The 20,120-nt window shown below is 38.0% G+C and overlaps 1 protein-coding gene across 1 annotated transcript in view; it reads right to left on the minus strand.

Annotated features, from left to right (window-relative positions):
• LOC123523775 (uncharacterized) overlaps nucleotides 1–20,110 on the minus strand; it is a 54,694-nt gene extending 34,584 nt beyond the window's left edge. The window contains exons 1-2 of the mRNA XM_053539569.1: nucleotides 19,978–20,110; nucleotides 1,957–3,069 (exon numbers count right to left, since the gene is read on the minus strand). Of these exons, the coding sequence (XP_053395544.1) occupies nucleotides 1,957–2,422 (466 nt within the window). The 5' untranslated portion in view covers nucleotides 2,423–3,069; nucleotides 19,978–20,110. The remainder of the gene's footprint in view (nucleotides 1–1,956; nucleotides 3,070–19,977) is intronic.
• Between the last annotated feature and the right edge of the window lie 10 nt (nucleotides 20,111–20,120).

A 20,120-nucleotide genomic window follows, 5' to 3' on the forward strand; every position in this document is an offset into this window, starting at 1 on the left:
GTCCTGTCTTGGCAATTTATCATGGTTGTTTACTCCCCTCCCCCACCCCAGTTTTCATCACCTTGCAGGACTATGGTATTGATACATTTTATTGAATATTAGAGATTATATTCTTTGTTTTATCAACACATTAGATGTAATAGATCTTAGGTTAATTTACATCTATAATCATGAAAGTAGCTTGAATTTTGGCATGCAAATTAATTTACATTTATAATTACAATAGTAGCTTGAATTATGGCATGCAAATTGAAAGCAACAATGTTTTTGATAACAGTCCGCATGAGTCAATGACCGATTTCTGTAACAGCAATATGATCATTACAGTAGCATCATATATAATAAAGTCTGTGAAAAAATCATTTTGAAGCATAGAATACAACCATGCAACATAATAGCAGACTGAGACTTGATTTGCTTGGACTGAGACTTGTGTCTGATTGAGTCTGTTTAGACTGAGACTTGGTTTGCTTGGACTGAGACTTGTGCCTGATTGAGTCTGTTCAGACTGAGATTTGTGTTTGCTTGAGTGTGTTCAGACTGAGACTTGGTTTGATTGAGTTTGTTCAGACTGAGACTTGGTTTGGGGATTTGAGTCTGTTCAGACTGTGTCTTGTGTTTGCTTGAGTCTGTTCAGACTGAGATTTGTGTTTGCTTGAGTCTGTTCAGACTGAGACTTGGTTTGCTTGAGTCTGTTCAGATTGAGACTTGGTCTGATTGAGTTTGTTCAGACTGAGACTTGTGTTTGCTTGAGTGTGTTCAGACTGAGACTTGGTTTGATTGAGTCTGTTCAGACTGAGACTTGGTTTGATTGAGTCTGTTCAGACTGTGTCTTGTGTTTGCTTGAGTTTGTTCAGACTGAGACATGGTTTGATTGAGTCTGTTCAGACTGAGACTTGGTTTGATTGAGTCTGTTCAGACTGAGACTTGGTTTGATTGAGTCTGTTCAGATTGAGACTTGGTCTGATTGAGTTTGTTCAGACTGAGACTTGTGTTTGCTTGAGTGTGTTCAGACTGAGACTTGGTTTGATTGAGTCTGTTCAGACTGAGCTTTGGTTTGATTGAGTCTGTTCAGACTGTGTCTTGTGTTTGCTTGAGTTTGTTCAGACTGAGACATGGTTTGATTGAGTCTGTTCAGACTAAGACTTGGTTTGATTGAGTCTGTTCAGACTGAGACTTGGTTTGATTGAGTCTGTTCAGACTGAGACTTGGTCTGATTGAGTTTGTTCAGACTGAGACTTGTGTTTGCTTGAGTGTGTTCAGACTGAGACTTGGTTTGATTGAGTCTGTTCAGACTGAGCTTTGGTTTGATTGAGTCTGTTCAGACTGTGTCTTGTGTTTGCTTGAGTTTGTTCAGACTGAGACATGGTTTGATTGAGTCTGTTCAGACTAAGACTTGGTTTGATTGTCTGTTCAGAGTGAGACTTGGTTTGACTGAGTCTGTTCAGACTGAGATTTGTGTTTGATTGAGTCTGTTCAGACTGAGACTTGGTTTGATTGAGTCTGTTCAAACTGAGATTTGTGTTTGATTGAGTCTGTTCAGACAGAGACTTGGTTTATTGAGTCTGTTCAGACTGAGACTTGGTTTCATTGAGTCTGTTCATGAGAGGTGATGAAATGTGAAACACACCTCATGCCCCTAGCACCTGCAGACTTCTATAACAGTACAGATTAATGTACTCCTTGATCCCTCCCCCCTCAAAAAAAAAAAAAAAAAAAATAACATCACTGAGTCCAAGAGACTTTTTACAGCCGCCACAATTGGCACTTGAGATAGTTAATAAAATCTGTGAAAAGATCCTTCGGAAGTACAGACCCCAACCAAGCAACATACTACATGTAGCAGAAATCTTACCACAGGTAAATGCATCAATAATTTTAAATGCTTGAAGATATGGAATAAAGCACTGGATACTAAATTGTAATACTAAAACATTTCATGCAAATTCAACTCACCTGGCTTTACAAACTTAATGCCTTTGGTGTTGCCATATATATCAAACAGTACCCAGAATCCCTTGTCAACAGGAAGTCCAACAAGCAGTGCCCCCTTGTGTTCATTGTTCACAAAAAACTGTACATTTCCATCACTACTGATATAAAACATCAGCTGGTACCCTTCTCCAGTTAAGTTTTCACTGATAGGCCGAACCCAGTAACCTTCCTTCTTAGCAAGATGAGGTATCGCATATTTTGGCAATTCCTGGGTCCCAAACCTGGCGGGATCATTGACTGTGAATCCAATCCTGAGAGCCCCACTCCAGTTATTTGTGTATCCCAATTCAACACTAACTTTTTGTCCAACTTTGATAGGCTGGTCGCTAAAGACAACACCATTGCAGAAATGGGCGTCTGACCGTGTTGCCACTGTCTTTCCCTCTGATAACGTGATTGCTGATCCATGTAGGTTATGGAACTTCATACTGCATTTCAAACTTGTCTTTAGTAGTTCATATTTCTGTCTTTTTGATAGTTCATATTTTTGTAACTGGAGATATCTTAGCACTCAGTTTATAAAAAAGTCACCTTGTACTGAATGTACTCCCTGTGCTTCCATACAGTGACTTTAATCAGTTAACTTCAAACAGAGTGATAAATGAATCTATATGATATATATCTAAATTTTAAATTTGTCTACTATACTGACGACTTTATCAATATTGATAAACCTTGTTTGTTATTCCCTTTCAATCCTGTATGTATCATGCGGTGTTAGTGAACCATACGTCATATATAAGCTGGTGGAATAAAACCACATTTATTTTTATACGGTTTTTAAACACTTTTGTGAAACAACAATATCCCAATAACTGGCAAGAATTATCCAAACTCCATTGTTACAAGTATTCCTGAATGCTTTACCAAACCCTGCATTAGAACCATTGCTACACCTCTATTTAGCAATATTTCAATGTACCACACATAAATGCTCTTTACGCTAAAACAACTGCCTAGTACTGTCTGTCATTGGAAAAACACTTTGTTTATGCCAGGTATTGCACACTTTCATGTTGATCTAAGAAGCCTGGGTGTTTCTAGAGCGAACTTTCTTGCTGGTGTCTCATTAGTCTGGAACAGAGAAATCAATATCTAACTATCATTTCACCTGTAATTATCCAGCTCATTCAATTCTAAGGAAGTTTTGTCATGACAGGAATGAATTTAACAATCAAGCACTGTCATGAATCTATAACTTGTGCATGTGCTGTTTATTTTTATTTTTGGAACCAGAATTAGCAAGAATTGTTAGCAGTCAACAAAGCGCACCCTTTAAACAAGAGCACCGCCTTGCGGGTGCTGACGCTCATCTGATTTTTTTGTGTAATAGAAATATTGTCCTACCCATGATTTTCTAAGTCTAAAAAGGGCCATCATTCTTGCAAAAAGCAGGATAGAGTTATGTTTCTTGATGTACAGTGTCCACTTATGATGGTAAAAAACTGTTGCAAGTTTTAAAGCAATAGCTTTGATAGTTTATGAGAAAAGTTGACTTAAACATAATACTCAACCAAGAAAATGATTTTCTAAGTCCAAAAGGGGCAATAATTATTGCAAAAAGCAGGATGGAGTTATGTTGCTTGCTGTACAGGGTCCGCTTATGATGGTGAACAAGTGTTGCAAGTTTCAAAGCAATAGCTTTGATAGTTTTTTGAGAAAAAGTTGACCTAAACATAAAACTTAACCAAGAAATCTGATATTTTCTAAGTCCAAAAGGAGCCATAAATCTTGCAAAAGCAGGACGGAGTTAGTTTCTTGCTATACAGGGTCAACTTATTATGTGAAAAAGTGTTGCAAGTTTTAAAGCATTAGCTTTGATAGTTTAGGATAAAAAGCTGACCTAAACATAAAACTTAACCAAGAAAACTGATTTTCTAAGCCAAAAGGGGCAATAAATCTTTCAAAAAACAAGATGGAGTTATGTTCTTGATGTACAGGGTCTGCTTATGATGGTGAACAAGTATTCCAAATTTCAAAACAATAGCTTTGATGTTTAGGGAAAAGTTGACCTAAACATAAAACTTAACCCAAAAAATCTGATATTTTCTAAGTACAAAAGGGCCATAAATCTTGCCAAAAAGCAAGATGGAGTTATGTTTCCCTTTCTATACAGGGTCAGCTTATGATGGTGAACAAGTATTCCAAGTTTCAAAGCAATAGCTTTGATAGTTTAGGAGAAAAGCTGACCTAAACATAAAACTTAACCAGGGAACGCCGACGCAGACCGCCGACGCCGACGCCGACCCGACAACCGCTCAAGTGATGACAATAACTCATCATTTTTTTTCAAAAAATCAGATGAGCTAAAATGAAATGTTTAACAAGAATATATTCTGAAAGGGGGCTTATATACTGTTTGGTGGAGGGGGTATGATGAGAAATAAACACTACACTGAGAAACCAAAAAAAAAGCAAAAATAATCAATTTATCAAAGTAAAATAGGCTAATGTGACACATTCCAAGAACATTAAGTGCCTGAAACTTTTAAATCAACAAAAAACACAAGAAATTAACACAAGAGCTGTCCGTAAGACAGCGCGTTCTACTAATCAGGCGATTTGACAGTAAAATGAATTTACGTCTCAATACTTCTACTTCAAGATATAAAAAGACCCTACTATTCAGAGAGGATAAAGGTCAAGTACAGAAGGGGTACTGATGATGATGGTAAAGATATATTTTGAGTTTCAAGTTATTATCTTATGTAGTACCAATGTCCAGAAAACAAAGTTTGTCAAAAAAATTTAAGTATGAAAGGGGCATAATTTGGTTGAAAATACAAATCAGAGTTATTGGTATTGTTACCACACATGCAGATGATGATGATAAAGATGCATTTTAAGTTTCAAGTCATTATCTTATATTGTACTAGAGTTATATCCAGAAAGCAAAGATTGCCAAGACACTTTAAGTATGAAAGGTGCATAATTCTGTCAAAAATACAATTAGAGTAATGGGGATTGTAACCACACATGCAGATGATGATTATAAAGAAATATATTTAATTTCAAGTCTTTTCAAGTACTAAAGATATGTCTATAAACAAAGCTAAAATAATTCCAAGTATAACACCTTGGTGACCTTGGCCTTGGGTATAATGGGCCCAGCCCCTACATATACTTTGTTTGTATGCTGGACAATGTTTATGTGAAGTTACAGTGAGATATGAGCAATAGTAACAAAGATATGACAGAAAAACAAAGGCTGCCGAAAAACTTTAACCTTAAAAATAACCCAAGTACAACACCTTGGTGACCTTGACCTTGGGTATAACGGGCCCAGCTCCTGCACATACTTTGTTTGTATGCTGGACAATGTTTATGTGAAGTATCAGTAAGATATAAGCAATAGTAAAAAACAAAGAAAAACAAAGGTTGCCGAAAAACTTTAACCAAGAAAGCTCACGCTGACGCCGATGCTGGGGCGAGTAGAATAGTCCCCTATTCTCTGATTAGTGGAGCTAAAAAGGTAGATAAAAATGCTTTTTGGGAAGTTGATAGTAGATATTAGGAGGGGATAATGTCAGCAGGACAGGGAAATGGGATAGGAAGGACAATATCAAGTAACACAAGAAAAAGCTAAAACATTTATCAAGGTGTAAGTAGGGTTCAGGAGGGGATAAGAAACAAGAGCACACTATTAAAGCCACACTTGACAACCTTTAAAACTTTAACCAAAATTCTAAGAAAAAGGGGCATACAGAAACCTAATCTGGGGAATCAATCCAGAAATCGTCATGCTATGATTTCATCAATTTAAATGCTACAGACAAACCTTTTACTTATGGTAAATGTTTTTAATTCATTTTTCTTTTGATATGACATAAAATAAACCATGCAACACAATCATTTTGAAGACAAAAGTTTTACATAGATCGAAATTTCATTACTACTAAGATTCAGACACATTGTCTTTTATCAAATCGTCACAGAGAGCACAGGTCTTGTCCGGGGATCAAACTCACGACTCTTTGATCTGTAGATCTGTGCTACCCCTACTTAGCTAAGTTGGCGGGTCAATTCTGAATCAATATTTGCTTAAGCTTTTGAGATAGTAATTTGCATACGAAACCAGGATTTCTAAATCCAAAAGGGGGCATAATTTGGCCAAAATGCAATTGTCAGAGTTACAAGACTTGATGTTATCACCTACTTTTATAACCCATAAGACACATGAAGTTTTAATTCAATATCTGCATTAGTTCTGGAGATAGTAACTTGCAAGCAAAACTTTAACCAGGACTTTCTTAGTCCAAAGGGGGGGGGGCATAATTTGCCCAAAATACATGTCAGAGTTATGGGACTTGATCATGTGAGGTTGATAATTGATCTAGAAAAAGACAAAATAAGTTTTAAAGCTATAGCGCTTTAACTGATACATGTAGCTATATGTACTTGCATACAAAACTTCAACCAAGGTGTGATGGCATGCCAACGTTGCCATATTTCTAAAGATAAAATATGATATTTGAAAGTGGTCAATAACATTTGAGCAACATATTATGACATTTTTCAGCTTTTTTCCAAATAACTAAAAAGCTATACAAGGTATTGACTTCAAACTTGGCATGTAGGTACATGTAGGAGGCAATGGGATGATGTGCAGAGCACATGAACTGGGTCTGTAGGTCAAATGTCAAGGTCACAAATTGAGCACAAAGGTCAGATCTGTCTGTCATTTCATTTGTCCAGAGCATAACTTATTAACCATTCAAGATATTGACTTCAAACTTGGCATGTAGGTAGGTAGTGATGAGTCAATGAACAGAGAACATGAACCTGGTCTGTAGATTTAAGGTCAAGGTCACAATTTAAGCTCAAAGGTCACATAATTATGTCCATCAAATTTAGTGTCCGCAGCAAATTATAAACCATTCAAGGTATAGACTTCAAACTTGGGATGTAGGTAGGTGGTGTTGAGACGATGTGCAGAGTCCATGAACCAGGGCACTAGGTCAAAGATCAAGGTCAAATCTTCCCATCATATTTCATGTCCAAAGAAAACATTAAAGGTATTAACTTGAAACTTGTATTTTAGGCACAGGGGTGATGTGACAATGTGCAGAATGCAATAATCTATATTACAACTCCACCCCATGAACTGGGCCCCTGACTCCCTAAAAAAATGAATCATTTAGTTTCTTGTCCTAGGGATCCTGTCACCATCACACACACCCATTCGCTCCCCCAACCAACCCCACCAAAAAAACCACAAGAGGGCCATGATGCCTATATCGCTCACACCTGAGTTAATTGCTTGCTTGACAAATTTCTTTGCTAAAGCTTCAAAACAAGAAAGTAGGTCCCAAAAGGTCATATCATGGTCACTAAAAGTCAGTTTTAAGATCGTGTGCAAAAACTGTACATGTTATCCAAATTTCAAGGCTGTATCTTAGAAAACAAGAAAGTAGGTCAGTAGGTCAAATTCATGGTCACTGAAAGTCAGTTTTAAGATCAACGTGCAAAACTGTACATGTCATCCAAATTTCAAGGCTGTATCTTAGAAAACAAGAAAGTAGGTCAGTAGGTCAAATTCATGGTCACTGAAAGTCAGTTTTAAGATCAACGTGCAAAACTGTACATGTCATCCAAATTTCAAGGCTGTAGCTTATAAAACAAGAAAGTAGGTCAGTAGGTCAAGGTCACAGTCAGGTGACCCCTTATCACTTGGGGTCATCAGGTAAATATAATTAAACAGTCTAGGAAATATGATCTGATAATATTTGAAGTATTTTTTCCTATATAACTGATATATCAAGTGACCCCTGGGGCGGGGCCTCTTTTCACCCCACGGGCACATTTCGAACAATCTTGTTAGAGATCACCTACGCAATGATACCAACTATATATTAAAGGCATAGGCCTTGAACTTTCATCCTAGGGGGATCATTTGAACAATCTAGGTAGAGGCCCACTATATGATGCTACATATTAAATATCAAAGCCCTAGGCCCTTTTGTTTTTGACAAGAAGATTTTGAAAGTTTTTCCCTATAAAAGTGTATAGAAACAATGTGACCCCCAGGGTGGGGCCATATTATATCCTAGGGGGATAATCTAAACAATCTTTGTAGAGGACAACAAGTTTTTCCCTATATAAGTCTATATAAACCAAATGACCCCCGGGGTGGGGCCATATTTGACCCTAGGGGGATAATTTGAGAAATCTTGATAGAGACCCACTAGATGATGCTACATACCAAATATCAAAGCCCTAGGCCTTGCGGTTTTGAACAAGAAGATTTTTAAAGTTTTTCCTTTCGGTTGCGCCATGGCAACCAGAGTACTGTACGGAATTCAATTCTTTGAACAATTTTTAAAGAAGACCATCAAAGGATCATTCCTGTGAAGTTTCATCAAAATTGGCTTGGTGGTTAAGGAGGAGATGTTTAAAGGAAAGTGTGGACGGATAGACGCCGGACGAATGGACGCCGGACGGTGAGCGATCACAATAGCTCACTCTGAGCCTTTGGCTCAGGCGAGTTAAAAAAACCTTTAAATTTTGCTTCCACCCTCCTCTGATGTAACCAAAATTTGATTAACCACCTTTAAAATGTTAAATAATTCCAAATTATGTCTTAAAATAAGCTTGAACTATGCAAATTACTTAAATTATAGGAAAATATCTCACAAACAAGCACGAAGACCATAATAGACCTACACATTGTAATGATTTAATTTCACTATATTATAGACCATGAATTATGTTTATTAACAGCATTAAAATCTACATTGTAGAACAATTTTTATTTTACGCTTACTGGTAAAATACTTAAAATATTGAATTGTCTCCCTTACTGGTGATGATATATCAATATCACACAGAAAACAAACAAATTAATATTCTCTATCTATTCACGAAAATGTCATCAAAATTGTGATGTTCTCATACAGACACCCATTACCAAAACTTGTATGAAACAAGAGCTGTCAGGGGGCAGCAACGCTTGACTATTCAAAAGCCTTGTCAATTGAATGAATACAAGTGGAATAAGGGGCATAATTTTGTAAAAATGGGAAACAGGGTTATGGAACCTGCACAGTGCTTATCAGCTCATGACAGTGGACAAGTGTGAGAAGTTTGAATCCATTCCCATCAGTGTGTACTGAGATACCAGCTTACTAGCTTACATACAAAAACTTAACCAAAAACTACTAAGTCGAAAGGGGCATAATTTTGAAAAAATGTATTAATTTTAGTAAAGTTATGGGACATACACGTGCATGTCAGATCATGACAGTGACCAAGTGTGTGAAGTTTCATCCCATTTCCCTTGTGGATACTGAGATACCCATTTTACATACAAAAACTTAACCAAAAACTGCTAAGGGGAAACAAGAGCTGTCGGAGGACAGCAACCTCAACCATTCAACAGCCTTGTCGAAAAAAGGGGGATAATATAATAAAAAAGCAAAATAGGGTTATGGAACCTGCATAGTGCTTATCAGGTCATACGTGGACAAGTGTTTTGAATTTCAATCATTCCCATTAGTGGGTACTGAGATACAGCTTACATATAAGAATTTAACCCAAAACTCCTAAGTTGAAAAAGGGGCATATTTTGTAAAATGTGAAGTTGAGTTTGACCCTTTTTCACTGCATGTCATATCATGACATGAACAAGTGTGTTAAGTTCCAATCCTTTCCCCTTAGTGGATACTGAGATACCAGCTTAAATACAAAACTTAACCCAAAAAAATTTTTATGTTGAAAAAGGGGCTAATTTGTAAAAAAGAACAAGAGCTGTCTCCATAGGATGACATAAAGCCCCCGACGGCACTTTGAATGAGAGTTATGGCCGATGTTAGAGTTTTGGACCTTTGACCTACGGAGCTGGGTCTTGCGCGCGACACTCGTCTTACTGTGTCACACATTCATGCGTAGTTATTTTAAAATCCATGCATGAATGACAAAGATATGGACCAGACACGCCCCTCAATGCACTATCATGAAAAATGACCTTTAACGTCTAAGTGTGACCTTGCCTTTGAGCTACGGACCTGGGGTCTTCGCGCGACACGTCGTTTTTACCGTGGTACACATTCATGCCAAGTTATTTTGAAAATCCATCCATGGTTGACAAAGATATGGACCGGACACGCCCATCAATGCACTATCCTTTAAAGTCTAAGTGTGACCTTGACCTTTGAGCTACGGACCTGGGTCTTGCACGCGACACGTCGTCTTACTGTGGTACACATTCATGCCAAGTTATTTGAAAATCTATCCATCGATGACAAAGATATGGACCGGACACGCCCATCAATGCACTATCCTTTAATGTCTAAGTGTGACCTTGACCTTTGAGCTACGGACCTGGGTCTTGCATGTGACATGTCGTCTTACTGTGGTACACATTCATGCCAAGTTATTTGAAAATCCATCCATCGATGACAAAGATATGGACCGGACACGCCCATCAATGCACTATCCTTTAATGTCTAAGTGTGACCTTGACCTTTGAGCTACGGACCTGGGTCTTGCGCGCGACACGTCGTCTTACTGTGCTTACTAGCTTACATACAAAAACTTAACCAAAAACTACTAAGTCGAAAAGGGGGCATAATTTTGAAAAAATGTATTAATTTTAGTAAAGTTATGGGACATACACAGTGCATGTCAGATCATGACAGTGACCAAGTGTGTGAAGTTTCATCCCATTTCCATTAGTGGATACTGAGATACCAGTTTACATACAAAAACTTAACCAAAAACTGCTAAGTGAAACAAGAGCTGTCGGAGGACAGCAACGCTCAACCATTCAACAGCCTTGTCGAAAAAGGGGCATAATATAATAAAAAAGCAAAATAGGGTTATGGAACCTGCATAGTGCTTATCAGGTCATGACAGTGGACAAGTGTGTGAAGTTTCAATCCATTCCCATTAGTGGGTACTGAGATACAGCTTACATATAAGAATTTAACCCAAAACTCCTAAGTTGAAAAAGGGGCATATTTTGTAAAACGTGAAGTTGAGTTATTGACCCTTTGCACTGCATGTCATATCATGACAGTGAACAAGTGTGTTAAGTTCCAATCCTTTCCCATTAGTGGATACTGAGATACCAGCTTACATACAAAAACTTAACCAAAAATTTCTATGTTGAAAAAGGGGCTAATTTTGTAAAAAAGAACAAGAGCTGTCTCCATAGGATGACATATGCCCCCGACGGCACTTTGAATGAGTAGTTATGGCCGATGTTAGAGTTTAGGACCTTTGACCTACGGAGCTGGGTCTTGCGTGCGACACGTCGTCTTACTGTGTCACACATTCATGCGTAGTTATTTTAAAATCCATGCACGAATGACAAAGATATGGACCGGACACGCCCATCAATGCACTATCATGAAAAATGACCTTTAACGTCTAAGTGTGACCTTGACCTTTGAGCTACGGACCTGGGTCTTGCGCGCGACACGTCGTCTTACCGTGGTACACATTCATGCCAAGTTATTTGAAAATCCATCCATGGTTGACAAAGATATGGACCGGACACGCCCATCAATGCACTATCCTTTAAAGTCTAAGTGTGACCTTGACCTTTGAGCTACGGACCTGGGTCTTGCACGCGACACGTCGTCTTACTGTGGTACACATTCATGCCAAGTTATTTGAAAATCTATCCATCGATGACAAAGATATGGACCGGACACGCCCATCAATGCACTATCCTTTAATGTCTAAGTGTGACCTTGACCTTTGAGCTACGGACCTGGGTCTTGCGTGCGACACGTCGTCTTACTGTGGTACACATTCATGCCAAGTTATTTGAAAATCCATCCATCGATGACAAAGATATGGACCGGACACGCCCATCAATGCACTATCCTTTAATGTCTAAGTGTGACCTTGACCTTTGAGCTACGGACCTGGGTCTTGCGCGCGACACGTCGTCTTACTGTGGTACACATTCATGCCAAGTTATTTGAAAATCCATCCATCGATGACAAAGATATGGACCGGACACGAAAATTGCGGACAGACTGACAGACCGACAGACGGTTCAAAAACTATATGCCTCCCTTCGGGGGCATAAAAAATAAAGTTTTTGGACCTGCTTTGTGCAACTATTTTGATGCTGGATAGTGAAACTCAGCACAATTCTGAGGAAGCTGGAGCTGTCACTGGGGTGTTTAATGACTCCAATGTGGATCAAAATATTGGACAATGAGTATAAAAGGGACACACTTCATGCAAACTTTCTGCAACAGTAATGCAGTATGTGTCATATATCATGTCACTAACAATGTGTAACTAGAAAATGCTTTTGTAAAAAAGCGCATGTCTCCCCCAATGCAAAGTCCTATAGGCAAGAAGTCAATAGGGGTCAGGAGCGAAAGTCAAAGAGACACTGATGGTTGGCTGCAATAGGGATCATCTACTTGGCATGTCCAGTCATCCCGCTAAATTTCAACACTCTTGGCCTAGTGGTTCTCAAGTCACTGTTCAGGCTCCTGTGACCTTGACCTTTGATCAAGTGATCTCAAAATAAATAGGTGTCATCTACTCTGCATGTCCAATCATCCTATTAAGTTTCAACATTGTAGGTCAAGTGGTTCTCAAGTTATTTCCAAAAAATGATTTTACATGAACAGGCCACTGTGACCTTGACCTTTAATTGACTGACCCCAAAATCAATAGGGGTCATCTACTCTGCATGTTCAATCAACCTATGAAGTTTCAACATTCTGGGTCAAGTGGTTCTCAAGTTATTGATTGGAACTGGTTATCAATGTTCAGGCCCCTGTGACCTTGACCTTTAACGGAGTGACCCCAAAAACACTAGGGGTCATTTACTCTGCATGAACAATCATCCTATGAAGTTTCAACATTCTGGGTCGAGAGGTTCTCAAGTTATTGATTGGAAATGGTTTTCCATGTTCAGGCCCCTGTGGCCTTGACCTTTATTAGAGTAACCCCAAAATCGTTAGGGATCATCTACTCTGCATGACCGATCATCCTATGAAGTTTCATCATTCTGGGTCAAGTGGTTCTCAAGTTACTGACCGGAAATGGTTTTCAATGTTCAGGCCCCTGTGACCTTGACCTTTCACAGAGTGACCCCAAAATCGTTAGAGGTCATCTACTCTACATGACCAATCATCCTATTAAGTTTCAACATTCTGGGTCAAGTCGTTCTCAAGTTACTGACCAGAAATGGTTTTCAATGTTCAGGCCCCTGTGACCTTGACCTTTAATGGAGTGACCCCAAAATCGATAGGGGTCATCTACTTTGCATGTACAATCATCCTATGAAGTTTCAACATTCTGGGTCAAGTGGTTCTCTAGTTATTGATCGGAGATGGTTTTCCATGTTCAGGCCCCTGTGACCTTGACCTTTGATGAAGTGACCCCAAAATCAATAGGGGTCATCTACTCTTTATGACCAATCATCCTATGAAGTTTCAACATTCTGGGTCAAGTTGTTCTCTAGTTATTGATTGGAAATGGTTTTCAATGTTCAGGCCCCTGTGACCTTGACCTTTGACGGAGTGAACCCAAAATTGATAGAGGTCATCTACTCTTCATGACCAATCATCCTATGAAGTTTCAACATTCTGGGTCAAGTGGTTCTCTAGTTATTGATCGGAAATGGTTTTCAATGTTCAGGCCCCTGTGACCTTGACCTTTGACAGAGTGACCCCAAAATCAATAGGGGTCATCTACTCTTCATGACCAATCATCGTATGAAGTTTCAACATTCTGGGTCAAGTGGTTCTCTAGTTATTGATCGGAAATGGTTTTCAATGTTCAGGCCCCTGTGACCTTGACCTTTGACGGAGTGACCCCAAAATCAATAGGGGTCGTCTACTCCAGCAGCCCTACAACCCTATAAAGTTTGAAGGTTCTAGGTCAAATGGTTCTCCAGTTATTGCTCGGAAATGAAGTGTGACGTACGGACGGACGGACAGGGCAAAAACAATATTTCTCCTGGGGGAGACATAATTACTAGTCTACATAAGTTGAATCAAATATATTTAGTAATACACGGTGGGGAAACCACGTGACTAAATCGGATAACGTGCACGCAAAAGTGCTAAAAATAGGCCCGCTTCAGGTATGTTTTTTCACTATAACCTTTTTGATCCGCAATTGTTTTAAACGAGATAACGTGCATAAACCCCGCAATAAAAAGCTCTTTCAGCGGATATATGTAACTTGATGAAACCCCCTCCCGTTTTTACGTAATCCTTGCCCAACCGATTCGAAAGATGCAAAATATTTTGGTAACGTACACGTCTGTTCACAAGTTACGCATCTAGGACAGATTCTGCAGAGAATTTTCGCTGGAATGTAGGTTTAGAATAAAGCTTGTCATTGTCCAAAGTCCTGTACCAAATATTTAACATGACTATTCATGAATATTGAAGATATCGTAAGACAAAGGGTGCGGTAACGTACACGTTGCGGTTTTCAGGAGGTAACGTACACGTCATTTTCCCCAGAGGATAACGTACACGTCAAAGACTATTTATCATGCATGTAGAACATATTTGTCTTTAAATGATTGAACTGTAAACATTTTGATATTGTTAAAAAAGATGCAGATGCTGGAAATAGGCTGTTTTTCTTTCGATAGGTTAGTATATACACAAAAATGCTACAGTGAAAATGAGCAGCGTCATTCCTCACCCTAACTTGGAAATAATTATACGTTTACTGCTCTTTAAACGTTTCTTGTATACCACTTTGTAGCAGGCGACACAAAAACTGTCTAAGTTATCTGTACTTGTTTAAAAATACTCACATTTTTATAAAATCGCAATCCAATATAGCTTAGTTTAGTTTAATAGTTAATTATAATCTCTTTAATGTTTATACATGTACAATAAATTAGGAAAAAAATGAAATAATTATCAAAACATATAAGATATTTGATTTTGTGACTTAACCGAGTCTGTTATTTTAAAACTTTGAATGTAATTGACGCATTTATAGATCTATATTATCAGAATATGTCAGCATTTATAACTTAATCAATCAAGGAATGGCTATAGTCTTTAGATATGCTAAATTTAGGTCAATACTGATATGTTGTTTCAGTAAGGAGGTCTAAATGAATATCTAGCTGACCAGCAAAATGATATGTCACTAACCTCCAGAAAGAATAACATATTACTCCCGCACGATAGTTTAAACGACAACGTGTTTATATTATTGGTTGATTGTTATGGTCCCATGCATAACTGAACTGAAAAATGTTGTCAGTGATACAAATAAAGTGCATGCTGTCATATTATACAAAAAGATTTTCTGTATTGAAATGTTTTAATGAAGAAAATCATGGTTATCAAACATGTTATTCGTTCGAGTTATCGGTCGGAATTTATACTAATTCCAGCATCTTTTAACAATACCAAAAAATGTTTACAGTTCAACGGGTCATCAAAAAGATTTGAACACATGGATTTGATTAAACACCGCTGACAGACAAAACTATATGGTTTATTCCCAGAAACGTAATCGACTTTTGATATTTGGAAAGAAAACAAGTTGACATTTAAAATGGAAACTGCTAACAATGTCTACTTGTCAAAATAATATACACGTTTAGACCATAAAATTCCAACTGCTGCTCATTTTCACTGTAGCATTTCTGTATATAATAGCCTATCGAAAGAAAAACATAAAATTCCAACTGCTGCTCATTTTCACTGTAGCATTTCTGTATATAATAGCCTATCGAAAGAAAAACAGCCTATTCCCAGCATCTGCATCTTTTTTAACAATATCAAAATGTTTACAATTCAGTCATTTAAAAACAAAGATGTTCTACATGCGTGATAAATAGTCTTTGACGTGTACGTTACCCTCTGGGGAAAAATGACGTGTACGTTACCTCCTGAAAACCGCAACGTGTACGTTACCGCACCCTTTGTCTTACGATATCTTCAATATTCATGAATAGTCATGTTAAAAATTTGGTACAGGACTTTGGACAATGACAAGCTTTATTCTAAACCTACATTCCAGCGAAAATTCTCTGCAGAATATGTCCTAGATGCGTAACTTGTGAACAGACGTGTTCGTTACCAAAATATTTTGCATCTTTCGAATCGGTTGGGCAAGGATTACGTAAAAACGGGTGGGGGTTTCATCAAGTTACATATATCCGCTGAAAGAACTTCTTATTGCGGGGTTTATGCACGTTATCTCGTTTAAAACAATTCCGTATCAAAAAAGTTATAGTGAAAAAACATACCTGAAGCGGGCCTATTTTTAGCACTTTTGCGTGCACGTTATCCGATTTAGTCACGTGGTTTCCCCACCGTGAATAACTGAGATAGAAGAAAAATGCATTACTACTTGGACCTGAAATTCTAAGTAAAAAGAGGGCATAACATATTTGTGCTAGCATTTTGGATCGGTGTGGGTGATGATGTGGAGACCATTTTAAGTTTGAAACAATTCCATTTAGTAACAACAGAGATAGAGAGAAACTTTAACCTGAAATTCTAAGTAAAAAGGGGGGATAACTAATGAAATATTGGTAGAGGAGTAATGGCCTTTGTGCCATATGATGTGGGCGATGATGAAGAATAATTATTTGAAGTTTTAAAGAAATCTATCAAGTAATTACAGAGATAAAGTGAAAGTGCATCAAAACTTTAACCAAAGTGTGGATGGGGAAGGACGCCGACACTGGGTCGAGTAGGAGTATGCTCTCCATACTTCGTATAGTCAAGTTAAAAAGTACTCAGCAACCAGAAGTCATCTTAGCTCAGTTGGTAGAGGACTTGAATTGCAAGAAGGGGTCATCAGGGTTTTCCCTTGGAAATTTTGACAGGGGGTCATAATGACCCCTTAACGTTTGACTTTGGGGGCCATTTTCAATTTCAAGGGGTCAAGTTTGTAACTTGTAAAAAACAAGAGCACCGCCTTGCGGGTGCTGACGCTCATCTGATTTTTTTTGTATAATAGAAATATTGTCCTACCCATGATTTTCTAAGTCTAAAAAGGGCCATCATTCTTGCAAAAAGCAGGATAGAGTTATGTTTCTTGATGTACAGTGTCCACTTATGATGGTGAAAAACTGTTGCAAGTTTTTAAGACAATAGCTTTGATAGTTTATGAGAAAAGTTGACTTAAACATAATACTCAACCAAGAAATGATTTCTAAGTCCAATAAAGGGGCAATAATTATTGCAAAAAGCAGGATGGAAGTGTATGCTTGCTGCATCGGGTCAGCTAATAGTTTTAGTTGATAGTTTAAGAGAAAATGTCACCTAAAATAAAACTTAACCAAGAAATCTGATATTTTTCTAAGTCCAAAAGGGGCCATAAATTTGCAAAAGCAAATGGAGTTATGTTTCTTGATGTACAGGGTCAGCTTATGATGGTGAACAAGTGTTGCAAGTTTAAAGCAAAAGCTTGATAGTTTAGGATAAAAAGCTGACTAAACATAAAACTTAACCAAGAAATCTGATTTCTAGTCCAAAAGGGCAATAATTTTGCAAAAAGCAGATGGAGTTATGTTTCTTGATGTACATGGTCTGCTTATGATTGTTAAACAAGTATTCCAAGTTTCAAAGCAATAGCTTTGATAGTTTAGGAGAAAAGTTGACTAAACATAAAACTTAACAAAATCTGATATTTTCTAAGTACAAAGGGGCCATAAATCTTGCAAAAAGCAAGATGAGTTAGTTTCTTGCTATACAGGTCAAGCTTATGATGGTGAACAAGTATTCCAAGTTTCAAAGCAATAGCTTTGATAGTTTAGGAGAAAAAGCTGACCTAAACATAAAACTTAAACCGCAACGCCGACGCCGACACGTACGCCGACGCGACAACCTCAAGTGAGACAATAACTCATCATTTTTTTCAAAAAAATCAGATGGAGCTAAAAAGGAAGTATAATGAAATAAACAAGAGCTGTCACTAATGGTGACAAATGCCCCGCAGCTCCTTGACCTTGACCTGGTGACCTGACCTTTCTGGTGACCCAAAGTCAGTAGGGGTCTGTAACTCAATAAGTACTATCAGCATGTGAAGTTGAAGGTCCTGGGTACAGTGGTCCGTGAGTAAAGTGCCTTCATGCAAAAAGTTAACGTTGTGACAAACTAACGAACGGACGGACAGTTGAAAACTAATATGCCTCCCTTCGGGGGCATAAAAATCCAAGAGAAAAGACTGTACTCTGATTCTAATTGTGTTACACGACGCTCAGTTTTTTAACGCTACTATTATTCAACTTGTTTTTTATAATTTCGGCTTTTATTTTCACATTTTTCTTAAAAACGGACTACAGTTTCAACCATTTGGGTGCATCTGCGTGACTGACTGCCGAGGCTTCTGAGCCCGTTTAGCTCATTTGGCAGAACACCTGACTTGCAACAAAGAAGTATAAAATACACAGAATGGCAACAGGCTGTAATCTCGCGTGATCTCGTGTCAGAGCGTGAATCAGCGTTATCTTAGTCACAACAAACATCGGCAAGCATGGAGTTACAATTTGTACCTTTAAAACTACATTGAAAGGCACTCGTGATAGTTTTTTTGGACGGGTCGATATTTACCCCAACACTGTGCCAATTTGGTTATGTTTCTAATCGATGTAGCTCATTACAGAGTTGGAGCGGTCTTCTGCGTATGCCCGGAAGTGATTATCTAATGTCGAGAACGACAAAAATGCGCAAATTATTGCATGTTTGCATGCATTTAATGTATAATATGTATGATATACTGACTAGAGGTTTGGGTTACCAGTTAGTATCACCACGGTTACAAAATATATACATTTAAAGTACTTTTAAATTCAAATTGCTTCAATCCGGCATATACTGGAGTCTGTAATTTATACCGGCGCTCCAGCTCTGCATTGAGTTAGTCTGTTACACTGATCTGTCTTAGCGAATACATGTATATATACGAAAAAAAAAATTGAAAATTTTTTTTTTCCTATAATACTCTTACATTGAAAAGGTGTCTGTCTTGCCGTAACACTATGGAGGTTTACTAGGACACGCTGTGGAACAACCAAGATGTCCAGTTCAGTACCAATGCAAGCTACACTGCTGCCGTTCACACATCGGTCATTTAGAAAACAGCAAACAATCTTATCCTGCCTAGCCAACAGCCTTAAATAACTTACATAATACATTTAAATTCAAACACGCCAACTTGTCTAGACACTTGCAAAATTATGAAAATAACAGTGACGATGGGCCATTTTGTTGCAAAACAAAAGTAGAAAACCAATGCCGTACTTGACGTCTTTGAATTTAAATGTTAAGTTATTTAAGGTTGTACTGACTAGGCAGAATAAGATTATTTACTGTTTTCTAAATGCCCGATGTGTAAACGGCAGCAGGGTAGCTTGCAGTGGTAATGAACTGGACATTTTGGTTGTTCCACAGGGTTGTTCCGCAGGGTGTCCTAGTAAACCTCCATAGCATTATGGCAAGACAGACACCTTTTCAATGTAAGAGTACATTAATACAAAAAAATTTTTCAAAATTTTTTTTTTTCGTTTTAGGATATAAACAGTGGTTTTTGACTTTTTTTAGGGGGCGGCACCCATATGGGAACCAAGACTGGACGGACACCTGTGAGTAGATCTACAACAAAAGTCAACTGATGATTGCTTCTCTAAATTCGGCTCAATTCTGTAACGGTACCCCATTATGTTCACATTAGCTGGGCACTGTATAGTGCAGAACAAGATTTCGGCATTAGTGCCGCTTTTAACAGAATTTAAAATTGGGGCTGTCTGTATAACGTTTTCTTGGTGAATTGCTGGACGAGTACAAATTATAGAAGGGCGACTGCAAAATCTCGGGCTGCTCGTCCTGCAGAACGTGTTGCTTTCAATTTCAAAGACTTGGTACATGTTTTTTTCTCATAAAAATACAAAGGTAAATAGGGTGCGAAGGGTTTAGTGGATAGGAGCATGTGTTACAAATATAAACGTCTTTTTTTCCGATCATCTTCCTGATTCTATATCATTTCTCCTTGCGGAGCAAAAAAAAAATTAAATACCTGTACAAAAATCCAATTAACCTGCAACATAATTTACAGCCGCTTATACCAATAAAAACCGTCACCAAGGTGCGCGGTCGTTTCAACATTGACAAAATATTTCATTCTTTTCTACTTCAAAAGCCTAGTATTGTTAAGATTTA

The sequence above is a fragment of the Mercenaria mercenaria genome, chromosome 3, assembly GCF_021730395.1.
Source record: "Mercenaria mercenaria strain notata chromosome 3, MADL_Memer_1, whole genome shotgun sequence".
In the NCBI taxonomy this organism is placed as follows: Eukaryota; Metazoa; Mollusca; class Bivalvia; order Venerida; family Veneridae; genus Mercenaria; species Mercenaria mercenaria.